The sequence below is a fragment of the Tupaia chinensis genome, unplaced genomic scaffold (genome assembly GCF_000334495.1).
Source record: "Tupaia chinensis unplaced genomic scaffold, TupChi_1.0 Scaffold000074_1, whole genome shotgun sequence".
Taxonomy (NCBI): Eukaryota; Metazoa; Chordata; class Mammalia; order Scandentia; family Tupaiidae; genus Tupaia; species Tupaia belangeri.
Window position 1 is genome coordinate 6,173,861 of NW_006159534.1, and position 16,984 is coordinate 6,190,844.

Here is a 16,984-nt window from a genome sequence, read left to right on the forward strand (position 1 = left end):
TTTTTTTTTTTTAAAAAAGAGAGACTAAGCTTATCACTTCATTTTACTGTAATGAAAGTTTTCCCTTCTAGTTTATTATCAGGTCAATTTGATATTGGAACATCTAAACTGTGTAACACTGTGTATAAAAATAAGTCCCTGTATAAGACAAAGTAGAAAACAAAACAAGATGAATTGGAGAAAACCTTTTCGTTTACGACCTGTTTTTGTTTGAGTAGATGAATAAAATGACCTGGAAACACTGAGTCTGTTGGTAGCAGACTACTACCTGATGAGAATAGCATCCAGTAAGAATTTTTACTCCTATTTTTGTTACTGGAGGTGAAGGGAAGGGCAAAAGACAGCACTTGCTGCATTATTCTGGACCCATTCAATTGCCGCCAAGTAAACATGAACTTCCATCATGCCTCCTCTGGAGCCTTTGAACTCTCTTCATCGGTGAATCTAACGGGTCCTCAGGTGATCTGAGATGCAAGGAAAAATGGATGTTGCCATATAAAATCTTGAACCTGAGAAACTGGTTATAATTTTTTCAGTGGAGAACTCAGTCCTTAACTTTTTTTTTATAATGCAAAGAGTGCATTGTAAATGAGAGCTCTCCGTTTCAGAACTGGTGGTTCCTGCCCTCGTTCACATAACTCTCCAATGTAAGCGTGTGCCTACCAGGAAACTGGAATACCAATTCCCGAAAGATGTTTTTTGACTCTCCTCTCATGTAGTTTTCTATCCTAATACACTGGGGAAAGGCACATTCAGATATGCTTTCACCAGAAGACTGCGAATTTTACTTCTTATTTTAGGCCATGTAAATTTTCAAAAAGAATATTCTGAGTTAAATCGCAAACCATTGGGAATACTTCAGATCCCACATTTGGCTGGATGTAATACAGTGCCTTAATAGTAAACATTTTATTTGGATAAATCTTTGGGATACTTAAAAAAAGATAACTTAAAATTTCAGGGTTAGAATTACCATTTGAGAATTGAGACATAAAAAAGGATTATTTTCTCTACAACTCACATAGATTCCATTTTTTTTTAAACCCAGCACTACACTGATATCAAGAAGGATCTTTTTTCTCAAAGTGGCAAATTTCCTTGCCCGGTTGTACTTTTATTCTGAATGAGAAGGTTTTTAACTTTCAAGTTGTCAAATAAAATTTGCAAGGTTTTTATATTTCAGATTTAGAATTTCTTCCATGATACATATTTTACCTTCTATAAGAGGGTTTAAAGATAATAATAAAAAATTTAGGTGCAACAGCAGTTACTAGTTAGATTCTGAGAGTAGACTGAAATTCTTTTGTGTCTTACCTAGACACCCATAATTTTTCTTTATTTTTTGCACTCTTCTATTGGACAGAAATTTCAAGTAGAGATTATTCCCCACCAAAGAGCATCTTGAAGTTGCAAGGCTTTAACAACTTAAAAGTGATATTTTTTTAACTAAGGTCTTTAAAAGATATCAAATTATGCCTTCTTCTTCTTACAAATTCTTAATTTGAGTCCTTTTGTGAAGAAAAAAACCCACATTCTTTTTTTAAATATAAACTTCACTTTTATTATAGACATGAATCAAAAATAAAAGTTTTTATGTACATATAACATATAGTGCAAAACTGAAGGCTTTTAAATACCATGGACAGACATGTTGCTGGGAACGAAAAGGAGAAGAATGATGGCTGTTAAAATGGCCGTCCAGGAACTGCTGGAGGGGGTCGCCTGGTTAAAAACAAAACAAAACAAAGTAACAAAAAGAAAAAACACAAATGCAGAAGACAATGTTTAAACTATAAAACAAATCCAAATGAAGGCATGCAAAAAAATGCCATGAAAGTGAAATACAAATCAAACTCTCCCACCTCCCCAACACACACACACACACACACACACAAATAAAAAAAAAAACACACACACAAACAGAAAAAAAAAGAACATCACATATAAACTTCACTTTTATTATAGACATGAATCAAAAATAAAAGTTTTTATGTACATATAACATATAGTGCAAAACTGAAGGCTTTTAAATACCATGGACAGACATGTTGCTGGGAACGAAAAGGAGAAGAATGATGGCTGTTAAAATGGCCGTCCAGGAACTGCTGGAGGGGGTCGCCTGGTTAAAAACAAAACAAAACAAAGTAACAAAAAGAAAAAACACAAATGCAGAAGACAATGTTTAAACTATAAAACAAATCCAAATGAAGGCATGCAAAAAAATGCCATGAAAGTGAAATACAAATCAAACTCTCCCACCTCCCCAACACACACACACACACACACACACACAAATAAATAAGAAAACATGCAAACAAGCAGGAAATGAAAGAACATCACATGACAAAATGGGTGGTTTCCAGGACTTGCCCCAGCTCTGGCAGTGTCTGAGCCATTGGCGCTCCCTCTAAAACCTCAACGTGGCCAGTTGCTGGGGTGCAGTGATAATGCAGTGCTCTGTGAGGCTGCAGCCACACGGGCGGGCCCTGGGTCTCCCTGTCCATGCCTGGCACGTGTGAGTGTGCTTGTGGTCCTGGCTGATTGAGGCTGGAAGTGGAGAGTGGTGTGGAGACCCTGTCAGGGTGACTGTTTCTCTCTATCTGTACCTCTCTGTCTCTATTTTTGTCTCTTTGTCTCTCATGGAAGAAATAAACGAGAGAAAGCACTATTAGCTTACACTATGGAATGATAAATCTATGCGGTCACTTTCAGGAGAACTGGGAATACTACTGGTGGCAAACTTTGTAATTCGAGTAGTCGATTCCCACTGAGATTTTGTGACAACTACTTCCAAAGATTTCAAGAATGTTGTGAACTCTCCATAAGAGCAGGAGTTGATATGGAAATATGGAAGGTGAAATTTCTTTAAAGTGAGAGAACTTAGAAGGTGTCAAGAGATCAAATGAACAATGTCATCACAATGCAGCAAATGTCAGGGGTCCATCTCAGGAAAAGATTTATTAATAAGAATTTCCTCCAGGGGAACCATCCCACGTATAATAATAGCCTGAAATCAGAAAAACTAGGCAGCTAGGTCTGCAGCACGGGGACCCCAAGATTTCATAGGGTTTCTCTCTACCTGAGAGTAGGATGCAACTGAAATTCTAGTTTATTCTAAAGTGGGTTCAGGGTAAGTGAAATCTATTATAGTTTGCTGGATCTTTCTCATGTCTTTAGCGTGGGTTGCATCTCATCAGGCCCAAGGATTGCAAAATAAGGAACAGAGCTGTGCTTCATTTTGACAGGAGTCTCTGGAGTTTGCTAAGAAGATAGGCTGCAGATCGAAAAGATAAAGTGTACGATGCACTGAACATTTGTCTGTGAGTTGGGAAACAGCAGGCCAAGCAGAGCTTTCCCACCAGTATCCAGCAGAAGCCTACACTTGAATTTCTTATTCCGAGTATTGAACTCAACATCGCAGTAAGTTATTGAACTGTGAGGTTATCTCATTCCCCCTCTCTCTGTGGGATTTGGACTACTCCTCTACATGTTCAAAGACATACTCACTTCCATTTTGTTTGGGTAACACATCAGTGAGTGAAGCAGTGAGGTCTATAAAAACAAAAACAAAAACAAACTTCTTTTTCATCTTTTTTGAGATGTTCATGGAGCCAAACGGGGCTATTTCTGAGCACCGGTAAAAAATGATCTTACCTTTCCTCAAATCCAAGACCAATTTCTCTTCAGTCCAATTTAAGCTGGCCACACTACAGAGGCCTCCCATCCATTTAAATGATGAAGAACTTGTTAGTAGTGCCTAACCTTTCAACTGTGGGGGGTCTGCAAAGCCTTTCGCTTCTGAGATCCAGGTAATAGGTATCGCTGGTGTTTTCATGAAGAAAGTGTAATTAAATTTCTGTCAGACTCAATGAGATTTATCACCTGCCCAGAAAACAGAACTATTTTTGAGTACTGAAGGGGCTTTAGAGCACTTTAATGACCTCAGCAGGGTAGGGAGGTGAGCCATTAAACTCAACAGGGAGCCTACAGCACTGAAGGGACATTCTGTTAGCATATGCCAAAAAGCTTTCCTGTTTGAGCTAGTTTGGGGTTCTAATCCAGAAACAGGATCAGAAACTTTATGTCTTGGAATATATTTCAGTGACAGCTAGGATGTTTGCTTCAATCATCAGGTGACATTCATCCCTTCAGACAGCTCCTTTCTTTTCATTTCCTTTTGTCCTATATTTAACTTTCCTCTCATTGCCCCCAAAACATTGTTGATGACACCATTTACCATCAGAGTTAGTTCTACTGCAGATCTCACACTTTAGGATTTTACTATTTCTTTTCCAGAACTTTCTATATGACTTTACACAGTGCTGGAGTACCTGAGGGCAAGTGCTGAAAATATTTGCTTTTTTTTTTTTTTTACATGCCGAATTGCAAATGTACATTATACTCTAGCCATCTTTTTTTTTGGAGAGATTTTTCACTGTAGGGCGCGTGCGCTCGCCAGACAGACAGAGAGAGACGTAGAGACAGAAAGCGAGAAATCACCCCCCAGGGGGGATGGTCACGCTGCAATCCCTTCTCCTCCATTCTCCTCTCAGGATCTTGGGCACGCACGCACACGCGCCCGGCGTGAGTTTCAAGCCACCGGGTCCAGGACACGAACCGCGGTCGACTACGTGGGAGTCCAGCGACACAGCCATTACGCTAACTGCTGGTTCCCTACTCTAGCCATCTTCAAAGCTGAAGCTGGAGTAGTGAATCGGAATACTAAGTTGCCAACAAGTTTCAAAGTTCAGCACACTGGTATTTGTCATATGAACACCATATATGAAATGAAAACTATAATTTCAGGTTGTATTAAGCTATTCCAATCTTTCGGAAAAAATAACTTTGTAAGAGAATTGTTTGGCCAAAACAGTATATAGAACATGAGTGTGACTCATGCATACTCAACTGTTAATAAGGATGATGAATTACCCACAATCTCTTGGCTCTGCCTCACTGCTACAATTTAGTCTTATGGTGACATTCCTCTGGCAGGATTCCTGGGAAGGTCTTTGTTATAACTTTTTTTTTCCCTTTTCTGTTAAAATCCCACAAAATGTTTGCAGCTTACTTTCTTTGCTCATCTTTTGGGTGACGCAATATCCCAGAGCAGTGGATGAACCTGAAAGCTTGGGAAAGGAAGAAAAAGAGGCAATAGAAATAGCTATTCTTTTTTCTTTTTTAAAGAATGATTTAATTTTATTTACTCATGGCTTGATTTTTTTTTTTTTTTAATTTGACAAGAGAAAGAGAGAGAGAGAGAAAGTGAGAAAGCAAGCTACCAGGTCTGGGAGTTGAACTGTGGTTAGCCATGTGGGAGTGTCCAACGCCTTAACCACTATGCCACCTACTGGTCCCAGAATAGCTATTCTTCTAAATTCTTCTCTGATCGGCTTTAATTGTGTGTGTGTGTGTGTGTGTGTTTGTGTTTATGATGGAGAGAGAAAAGCATCCCCCAACAGGGTCTCATAACACCATAATCTCCCTTCAGCTCCTTGAGATTTTAGGACCTGTTTTCATGTCAAGTAAATTTTCAGGCTGACCTGGGGATCCAAAGCCGTGGTCAGCATGTGGCTTCCAGGTTTGCAGGGTACTTGCATTACTGCTATGCTACACTGGCTGGGTTGATCCTTAATCTTTAAATCAATATGGGTCCCTTCCTTTACAAACATTTATTGGGAGTAATATAATTGATTTAAAGGAGCTCTTTTTAGGAGGATGGGAGGAAAAAATGGTACATTACCACTCCTACATGAGCTTATTAAGGCACTGCATGTATGTTTTTGATCTGTTTTCATGTCTTCTGTTCCTAAGTGGCTTTCTTCTTGGTGACAAAGCACCAGAGCTCCAGCAGGATTACCCTAAATTAGGAACTCTTACTGTTCTTCTGTTTAATTGTATCACCTACGTTCCGTTAGTGACAATGTGTAATGGGATCGTCAGAATCATGGCTTCTCCTCTGGCCCAAAGGACTGAAGCAGGTTCCTAAGGCAAGAGCCTCAGAACACCAGTTCTGTGAGATGCTCCTTGAATAAAGCTTTTATGGTCAAATAAGTCTGAGAAATGTGTAAACACCACCCCTCCTCTGGTGATTCCCAATAAAATCTGATTTGAAAGCTTCTGCAAAGTCTTCCAGTAAAGAAACATTTCATTGTGAACCATCATTTTCCAAATATATTTGACCAAAAAACCTTGCTGTATGTCTGTATGTGTAAAACTTGTTAAAATTTCATGGATTGTACTGTGGGAAACTTTGAATTAAGACCAGAGCTTGGGCCAATATCTCTTGCATGTAGTTTAATTGCTAAGCCCACAGAATGTGAAAGAGCACCAGCATATGATCTAAAGAGTGGCAAAGGCAGATGTGCATGGCGGTTCTACACCAGGTGTGCACAGAACCAGGGGATGAAGCCCAGCTGACTCAAGCACCAGATAAGTCCCTCAGCGTGAAAGTTAAAGGTTTAAGTAGAAAAACCAGAATCTTGGAAACAAATTGAGCAGATAGTTTCATTCATGCCAGAACTATTTTAAAATCACAAGTAAAATTTGCCAAATAGTTACAATAAGGTCCTTTGTTTTTGGTAATTTTCCTTAGCAACTATTCTGAATATATTATTAACATACTTCAGAATCATGCAGCTAAAACAAAACCAACCAACCAAAACACAAGTGAGTGGTATAATTCTCATCCAGAATCTCTCTCCCAGCAAAAAGCTTCTTTGGAAGGCATGAGTGTTCCACTCATGGAAAATGTACTCAGAAGAGAAAGAAATTACCACTGGAAGAGTGAATTAACACAACAGCCTGTTCAGTCCTTTTTTCCACAATGAGCACATCTTTATCCCAGAGAGAAAATGAACCACCATCTCTCTCCTCCTCCCCCTTCTTTTCTTCTGCATGGGATGGCATGGTCTGGGACTGTGAATGTTGATTAGGGACCTATTTATTATTAAACTCCTTTAATAGAGACCTAGTCTTTCTCTAGCCTCTGGAAACTCCATTAGGACAAGGCCGTGCATAAATACTCAACACTCTTACCTTGTCTAAAGACTGGGGACACTGGAAAGGGTAAATTCTCCCCCTATGCCCAATGAGCAAACAATGGAAGCCAACTACTGGGCCAATTATTTGCTGTAGGAAATGCTTCTGCAGACTGAACATCTGAGCAGAACATCTTTCTTCCTCCTCCTTCCCAGGGTTTTTTATGAACACTCCCCCCTGCCTTTTTTTTTTTTGAGAGAGATTTTTGCTATAGGGTGTGTGCACTTGCCAGAAAGACAGAGAGAGACAGAGAGACAGCAAGCAAGAAATCCCCCCCCAGGGGGGATGGCCACACCACAATCCCTTCTCTTCCATTCTCCTCTCAGGATCTTAGACATGCACGCACATGCGCCTGGCGTGAGTTTAAGCCACTAGGTCCAGGACTTGAACCACAGTCAGCGATATGGGAGTTCAGTGACATAGCCATTATGCTAACTGCTGGTCCCACAAACACTTCCCTTTTAATGGCAGAATTTCATGGTGCTTCATTGAGAGTGCCACATTATAACCTCCAGCTATTGAAAGTTTGTGTCCCTAATAATCTATTCCAACAATGATTTTAAGTCAGGACTAAAGTGTTTCCCATTCTCTTGCCTTTTGTTGTTCAACTGGATTGTTTTAAAAAAATTTTGTCCTTCCATAAATTAATGACAGAAATACTATCATTCTGTAATTGGACCAAATCAATCAAAAGAGCAACAAATATTTAAAAGTCTTGGAATGGACAGACATGACACAGATATATACAAGAATAAGGAAAAAGAGGAATCCTTCAAATGTTATCATTTATTTCAGGTTCAGAAATACAGCTTCACATTTTCACAATAGGTACATGTGACCTTCAAGAATGATACAGGCTTTAGGAATTTGCTTCAAAAATTCCATTCACAGAGTCCATTTATCAGCATTAAGAAACCCTGAAAGTGCCAAGAAGACAGTAGGAAGTCTTTCGGCTCATATGAGTTACAGAATCAACATAGAAGACGAGATTTTGCTTTCGTATATTCCTTCGTCATAAAAAAAAAAAGGCAAAAGAGTTTGATTTAGAAAAGAGAACAAAGAAACATAGACAAGCAAGCAAAACAAATATACACGTGAAATAAAACATAATACTGGTGGAATTTCTGGGAGGAATAATTTTTATCGAGTTGGCAGCAGATAATGAAAAAGGTGAGAAGAATTTTTGTCACAATCTTAAGAACATTACACAATGAGCAAAGTTTAAGGATCAAGGGAAAATATTAAGAAGAAAGTAATGCTTTGAGCAGAGCTAAATCTGAAAGCCTTGACCAGAGAGGTGAGACATCTCACCAATATACCAGTATGAACAGAGACAAAGACAAACAAGAGACTCTTCCTTGAGTTTCTTCTCTTGCTCTCACACGCATTCATATGCATACATTTGTATACATGTATATATGTCTATATGTGTGTGTACACGCACACACACACAGACATAAATGCATACATACACTGCATATGCTTCAAAAATATTCTTTAAGTTTCACATACAGAGCACCACATAATTTTAAATATTCCAACTAGACGGGATGACTAAATTAACTAGAAGACACATGTGAGCTTTTTAAAAGGAATTGAGTGATCTGGTGAGCTGTAAATTGTTCCTCTAAAATTGGCTGGGGTCATTCACATTACCCTCAGCTCGCAGCTAGCTCTGAGTGAGACCATATGAAACTATGGCTTGAGATTTATATATAGTCTTCTTTCACTGAATTCAGCAGTTCATAAACCTACAATTTAGGCTTTATTAATTCTAAGAAGATCCTTGTCAATTCCAAATATGTTATTTGCCAAGTGAAAATGTTTACTTGAAAAAGTGGACTGCCTGCCTCCAAAATATTAATTTCTCTCCTGAAAGTTTACTAAATTTACCCAGAAAAATCCATTATTTTTATGTTGCTACTTTCTTCTTTCTTTCTTCTTTCTTTCTTTCTTTCTTTCTTTCTTTCTTTCTTTCTTTCTTCTTTCTTTCTTTCTTTCTTTTTGCAATCACCATAGAGAAGAAAGAAATTACTATGTAGATCAAGGTAGCCTTTGAATATTTAGAGTTCACCAATCCCAAAATAACTTTAATTAGAGATAGTAAAGATTGGTTTCCAGATCTCACACTTTTTGAACTACATTGTCAAAGGGAATTCCTTTCTAGATAGCAGTGCTGTGGACTTAGATACGAACACCTGCAGACATTACTGTACCATGTTGTCATGGTAACCATGAGGTCTGTGCCTCTCAGAATGAATGCAGTCTGGAGTTAGGAAATTTTGTATGCCTCATGTATGTTATGAGAAACAAACCACTATTATCACATGTTATGAGAGCTTCTCTAGAGCTATTATTTGTATTAGCACAGTTTAAAAAATGTATTCATACTCACACATACTAAGCACATGTATACATAGATATTGACACTCATATATATATGTATACAATGCACAATCACATTCATGCTTGTGGCATTTGAACAAGAGTTTTTAAATATACCTACCCAAAGGGACACAAACTACATGTACTTACAGAACCAGTTTTACTGCTTATACTGTATCCATAGAGACACATGCATAGAAAATGTGTTTATACACAGAAAGCTTCAACATTTATCACATACTGGTATTGGGTCCCATTTCAAATTGAAAGTTATGGCTACAGTTTATACTAGAAAGCCACAAAATTGACCTACATGACTACTTTTAAATTCTAAGTTCAGAAGCTTATGGATATATCACAGGAACTGGTTTCATTATAATGTTTTGGAATAAAATGAGTTTGAATCTGAGCAAATGAGAAATTTGCTGATAAACAGACCCGACTGCTCGTCTATGTTATAAAACACAGCTAAGAGCAATATTCTGAAGGGTCATCTTGGTAGATGATTTTTGGAAATACAGTATACCTGTTCTAAATCAATGCTATTTTAGTTATCTGTCCACAGTTGAGTAAATGGTTATTCCAATTAGTCAATATGCATGCAAGATTTAGCATGTGACAATGCTACTGGATTTACCTAGCAAATAAACATGTACGGTTTATTTTACCAAATCCTAAGAACATTGAATTATTTTTTCTATTATGATAGACACAATGGAGCTACATCTACTGTGTTGACAGATTCAGAGCAATCAGTTAAGAGGGAAAGTTGCACAAAATATTAGAAATGGTACAGGAAACAGAAAGCTCATTAAGCTACACACCCATCTTAAGGCCTGATGTGCACACTGAACCTCAACCTTTGCACGTCCTAGAGCTTCAGACTTCATCAACATCGGCATCTCCTTTTGGCAAGACACAGATCCTTTGAAATGGGGTGAATATTAATATGACATAGTATTGCAGGAAACTGAAAATATTCTCCAGTGCGACTGCTGGAATTCCAGGGGAGGTTGGGTTCTATTTGAAATAACTTAGGAGTGAAAAAGAATAAAAATGTACCCACAAAGGAAGAGACAGTTGGGACAGTGCAACTGTGAGACTAAAATATACAAGTCAAAGATGACACATGCCATTGTTTATGACTATCTCAGATTAGGAAAGGAAATTTGGAAAAAAACAATCCAATTTTCTTTGACATGGTTTATGCTGATCTAAGAACACAGCAGTGGTTATCCACAATATTTTCCTTTAACAGAAGAAAATTTTTGAAATACAGCAAAATGCAAAACCACAGTTAGTACAAAGCCAAACACTGAACTATATAATCTGTTAGCTATCTCTTTTAGAGAATTTAAAGGATGAAGCAAAGGGAATCCTAAAAAGAGAGAATTTCATGAAAGTAGCTCACTACAGATTGTTTTGCTGTGGATGTTTACTTAATATTTTTCACTTAGTTGAGACACTATTTTAAAAATACAGTATGTGTCTTGCACATCAGTTATATTTACAAAGAGTTAATTTTTTCTCCTTAAATTAACATGAGAGGGCTTTAGAGGGGTGACGTTCTTTATATAATTTACTTACAGTTTTAAAAGTTTGAAATTCCTTTTTTGCAAGTCTTGTTTTCTCTGATTCTTTTGCTATTTTTAAGTGGGATTGCTGTAACCCTTTAGAAGTTCAATACAATTGCTTTTTAACTTGGCAAGTTCTCTTTTTAATAATGGTTAAAAGTTTTTACTTCATCCTTTATGGGTGTCTGCTTTAGGTATAAACCATGCAGGAAATTAAAGTTAAGTTAGCATACAAATCATGTTTGCTGCTTTCAAAGGGAGAGACATTTCAGTCGATGAAACCTGATTTACCTCTGCAGAATATGAAATAGTGTCATGGGACACCACTAGGCAGTAACACTTGCTCTGCTGTCTGGGAACAGTTAGCAGACAAAATTCCAGTTGGCTTCTGGCTGTTTCCTATGTGCTAATCATCTGGTCCCAGGTAGTCCAAAACTTAGCTTCAAGCCTGAACTATTAACCCCCAGGCTAAACTGCTCTTGTAAATTTTAGAAATCTTAGAAATTGCAAATTTACTTTTGATCTCACTCTTTTACCCATTTTCTGGAGTGACCTGGATAAGGATTCTGGAACAGTACAACCGCAAAAATGTGAGCTCTATGCTTGAATCATGGCCTCTCCTACTGCCTTTTCTTTCCATTCCAGGCACATTCTTTAAATGCAATGAGCTCGAGAACCTAGGGTGGATAGAAGTTACATTAAACCTGTTTTAAAGGTAAGATAAATTCTTACATGAGGGAATTACAATTCCACATGGAAAGAGAAAAACTTCTGCTCCAACCGAAACAATAATAGTAATGAATATGTTAGTACTGAAGTATAGCTAGCCATGCCAAAAATTTGATCAACTGGAAAAATTAAACATCTTCTATGTCACTTTCATTGTAAACCATCGGAAGGTGAATACATAAATGAATACAATTATATTTTCCCAGACACTTTTAGACATGTGATATTTTGCTTCTTCCTTAAAACTGAAACGAACTAGCCGAGTGAGCTGACTGGTTACCAGAAACCCAGCTTTGATTTGTAGCTTTATGTGCTCAGCAATGGCAAATAGAGAGGCTTTCTTGAGCAATCAGTTCAGACTTTTCCTGTGCAAACTGCCTTCTGCTTCTGGAAAAGTTTTATTCTTAAGGAAGTCAAATTTTAAGATACCACTTTTCTAGCAGTCTTATGAAATAAAGAGGAAGAAAAGAGAAGCTAAATGCGTAGTTAGGGGATAGATGACAGCATTAGTAACAAACAGAATTTCTGTCATCCCAAACAGAATGTGGGGAGAGAAATATGTATGGCTTATGTCTAAGCCCACTGTATCAGATCTGTTCAGAATTATATGGAATGAGCTCCCTGGTAGATAGCCTGGAAAACTAGTCCAAAGCCATTTGCAAATATATACCAGAGTAGGTGAGGGATCCCCAAAGTATAGGGCTGCTATACAAACCTACCTTGGTCAGTACAACATACAAAGCCTGTAGGGGTCAGCAGTGTTCAAGAATCAAACCCCAAAGGGCTGACATCCCATGAGCAATGACGATGAGTGACGAATGCTTTAGTAAGACTGGTTACTTGCCTACTGATGTCCACACATGCGACTACTCATGACTTACTGCAATGGTTATCAATATGTTGCTTTTGCACAATTCATTAGTAATTAGTTGCCATGCCAGACACTTCATTTAGTCTAACAGGGAAGATTCTAGTGGACGGATTATGGTGGGACGAGTTGGTGATGGGGGTGGTCTCCGGCTAGAAAGAGAGAAAGAGAAAGGTAAAGAAAAAAGTAGAATTATCTAGCAGAAAGTTCGTTGCAAGGACACTGAGAAAGAGCCATTACTCACATGCTCATGCACAGACAGGCTACAGGAGTGACTGTAATGATTTTAGTATTGTCACCTTTCCATTGTCCAGCAGTTTGCAATAAAAATTAGGTATTTTTTCATATGCAAATCTTTCCCAAAGCTCAAGTCATCCCTTCCAATATAAATATAAATATAAAACCATTGGAAAGCCATCCAAAATGTACTGCCCATATCTCAGTCAGCAGAGTAAATGACTACATAGAGTGAATTGTGTTATGTTATGCCTACCCTAGGAATACTGTACATCATTAAGTACTTAGACCATAATGTTTTGATTTTTTTCTTTTCTTTCTTTCTTTCTTTTTTTTTTTTTTTTTTTTTTAAGTTTTTTCCTAGGGGGGGGGTCCCTTGCTGGGAGGCGTGTGCACTTGCTGGAAAGAGACAGAGAGAGGGCAAGAGAGAAATCACCCCTTTAGGGGATGATCATGCCATAATCCCTTTTCTTTCATTCTCCTTTTGGGATTTCAGACACGCACATGCAAGTGCCCAGTGTGATTTTTAAGCCACTGATTCCAGGACTTGAATTGTGGTTGGCCATGTGGGAATCCAGTGCCTTAACCACCATGCATCCTGCTGGGCCCTGTTTTTTGCATTTTTATTTCTCTTTATATAGTTGTTTTTCTCTCTTTCAGGCAGGGTGTTAGTTTCCATTTCCCATTGCCTTTAGCAGTAACTTTGTTCAATTTGTTTTACTATATTTTGCTTCTAATGTGTAGAACACTATAAAATCAGAAAATCAAGGCTCTATAACAAGTGTAAGTCAGCTTAATGAAGGTGCCTGAGTAAATGTAATGAATTCTAGTTCAACTTGTCATCTCAAACATTTTATTATTAGTAGTATAGCTCACTTTCTGGTTGGTAATGGTGTTTCTGACTGATGTGTCCACCAAATAAACATTCTCCAGATAACAAATGTAATTGTGTTTGAGAATCTCATTACTACGGAGTAATATGATTTATTTCCTGAGCCCCTATGTCTATTTCCAAAAGGCATTAATAAATTTATGTGTGTGTGTATGTGTGTGTGTATTTGACTTCATATATAGTCTTTTGAGGAGTAATTTTCACAGCTCCCAAATTCAACAAACTCTATCAATTGGAACCTTTCTTTTTGATGAAACTTTCCAACTTATTTTTCTAGAAAGACTTCTTCTGGAATTATAATCATGTCACAGAAGTTTCTTCTGTATAGAAAACACTATGTTGAGCAAAGTGTCCTTTTTTGGGGTATTAAAACACTAGGAAAGTTGAAGAAGACAATTATAAAATGTTCTTTAGAAATCTCAGAGATATAATATATAATAAAATCACCTGGTTGAGGAAAAAATCAAAACAGAAGAGACCTTTTTGATTACTGGTGAAAATATCGAGCATTCAAGTATAAACTCAGATATCAGTAGAGTTTCTTTTGCCTCCTGCATTTGAGAAATGTCTAAGGGGCTTTAAAGGAGAGTTTTCCTTGGGAAGCACATTGTAATCGAATGCCCTAGAATGACCTCAGTAGTAAGCAGATATTCAATTTTTTTTAGAATTATTTATTTAATTAATTTTACTTGTTGTTATTATTATTATTCAAATTTGACCAGAGAGAGCAATAGAAAGGGAAAGTGAGAAAGCAAGCTGCCAGGTCTGGGACTCAAACCACAGTTGGCCATGTGGGAATCCAGCACCCTTAACTGCCAGCCACCTGCTGGCCCCCAGGCATTTAATTTTTAAAAATGTAATTAGACATGCTTCATAGCCACAGTAACAAAAGCAAACCAGTCAATACTAGTTGTTTAATTTGAATAAAGGAGTCATCATGCAGAAAGGCTACCATGATCACCTGAAACATTGTGGCAATTTCCCCCCAGGAAAAGTCCCTCCATAATTTCCTTTTTACTTACAACCATTCAAAAACACCTGCCTGTCTGTTAATATATTTTCAATTTTCATTTTAAGTGACCATTTAAAATGACCATATTTTAATCTTTTATTTTTTTATTTAATTTTTTTTTTTGGAGAGATTTTCGCTTTAGTGTGTGTGCACTCGCCAGACAGAGAGAGAGAGACATAGAGACAGAAAGTGAGAAATCACCCCCCATGGGGGATGGTCATGCCGCAATCTCTTCTCTTCCATTTTCCTCTTGGGATCCTGGGCACACACGCACACTCGCCCGCTGTGAGTCCAGGACGTGAACCGCAGTTGACTACGTGGGAGTCCAGCGACATAGCCATTACGCTAACTGCTGGTTCCCTCTTTTATTTTTTTTTTAAATTTGCTATATGGAGCATGAGCTCACAGGGTGGGCAGGGGAGGAAGGAGGGAGGGAGGCAGAGAGGGAGGGAGGAAGATATGAAAGAAAGCACTCCCTAGTCCCCAGGGTGGATGGCTACATTGTAATCCTTTCTCTTCCATTCTCCCCCTCAGGACTTTTGGCATGCACACACACATGCCCATCATGTTTTTCAAGTCTCTGTGTGTGAGACTTGAACTATAGTCAGTCATGTGACCAATCACCTTAACTACCATGCTACCTGGCTGGCCCTTAAGTGGCCCTATTTAACATATATTCTGAATCTTGAACCTGCTTCATTTTCTCCTGTGATGTGAAAAATGTTTCTAGAAGTCAAAGGTCATGTTCACCTCCCTTGTGTCACACAAGGTTTTGGGTGGCGTTACATGTGATCACACACCCTGTGTCCTTTCTCTCGTCTCCTGGAACAGCTGCTACCTGCCCTTCAAGACTCGCCTCTATGAAGCCCTCTCTGACCTACCTTCCCTTATTCTGACAGTTGCTTCTATAGCATCTCCAAATACCTACTATTAGTCATCATATCAAATCCCATTAGGTTTATATATGTAGCTTCACTGATTAGAAATAGGCTGTGTCTTATTCATCTTCATATTCCTACAGGGTCTAGCTCACTTCTTGTCATTCAGTCACAGAATATTGGACAACTGAATAAATGCATGTTACTTCTGGAAATAAGAAATGACTTAGGGGGGCCAGCAGGTTGTATAGTGGTTAAGGCACTGGACTCTCACATGGTTGATTGCATTTTAGTCTCAAACCTGGTGGCTTGCTTTCTCTCTCTCTTTCTCTGTCTCTGTCTCTCTCTGGTGAGTGTGCATGACCTACAGAAGATTAAAATAAATAAATAAAATAAAATAATTACTTAACAACAACAACAAAAAGAAATGGCTTAGGAATGCATGTGATAGCCATTGGTCTTAACCATAATACAAAGGTTTTTGTTAACAAATCATGACTGTGGCAAAACAAAAGAAAAACAAAAACAAAAACAAAAAATCTAAGGAGATACATAGGACTGAGACACTTGGAAATGCTACCTATAAAGAATAGGATTGTTCAGTTCTTTAGCGGATGTTTGGAATAAGTACTAAAGAATGGGCTTCCATGCCCCCAGGAAGTTTGACAAATAACCATGTAACCTATGAAAATGTATTCCCAGCAATTAAGCAGTTATGGGTGAGTGGGAGAGAGTTGGCCAGAATTTGAATTTGAAGGAGGGAAACTCTACCAGAGAGTTCAAAATGGACTTAATAAGAGGATTTTTATTTGAAAAAAGTGGACCTCAGTATACAAACAAAAGGAGAGGCAGGATACAACATGGCATGGTGGATTGGACATTGTTTATGTGTAGGGGTAGCTTTGGACCAAGGCTTATAGACAAGAGAGAAAGAAATGCAAACTGGGTTCTCTTCCCACCCCTTTATGGCTGGCTTCAGTGCCATTCCTCAGTCCTTCCTGAGCATCCCACAGTTTTACACCTTCCTCCATACTGCCTCATCATTTCATGTTGTTTATGTATTTCATAGCAGTTAACCTTGTTTGCCAAAATGTATTTAGCTACTAAACTGTTGCCTGTACCTCTCAGTAGATTAAAAATTTCCCAAGAGCAGAGATCATTCTATATTTATCATGTGTCTTTAGCATTTAGTAATTAGAAGGCGGTGAATCAATATTTGAATAACAGACAGGTGAATGTCAAGTTTCTCAATAAAGTGTCTATCAGGGCTAAAGCCCAGCTCTAGTCAAACTCCAAGGAAGCCAGAGACACTATACTTTTCTTTTTTTTTTGGAGAGGTTTTTGCTATAGGGTGCGTGCACTTGCCAG

At 38.1% G+C, this 16,984-nt stretch overlaps 1 protein-coding gene and 1 long non-coding RNA gene across 4 annotated transcripts in view; one reads left to right on the top strand and one right to left on the bottom strand.

Moving 5' to 3' along the window:
- The window catches only part of LOC102470221 (uncharacterized), a 32,870-nt gene that overhangs the window by 2,108 nt on the left and 13,778 nt on the right, over nt 1-16,984 (top strand). Inside the window, exon 2 of the long non-coding RNA XR_333641.3 lies at nt 3,246-3,420. This is a non-coding gene — a long non-coding RNA (uncharacterized LOC102470221). The remainder of the gene's footprint in view (nt 1-3,245; nt 3,421-16,984) is intronic.
- The window catches only part of DNM3 (dynamin 3), a 662,543-nt gene continuing 656,326 nt past the window's right edge, over nt 10,768-16,984 (bottom strand). For all 3 annotated transcript variants that reach the window (XM_006142350.3, XM_027768010.1, XM_006142351.3), the window contains one exon: nt 10,768-12,749. In XM_006142350.3, the coding sequence (XP_006142412.1) occupies nt 12,680-12,749 (70 nt within the window). In that variant the 3' untranslated portion in view covers nt 10,768-12,679. The remainder of the gene's footprint in view (nt 12,750-16,984) is intronic.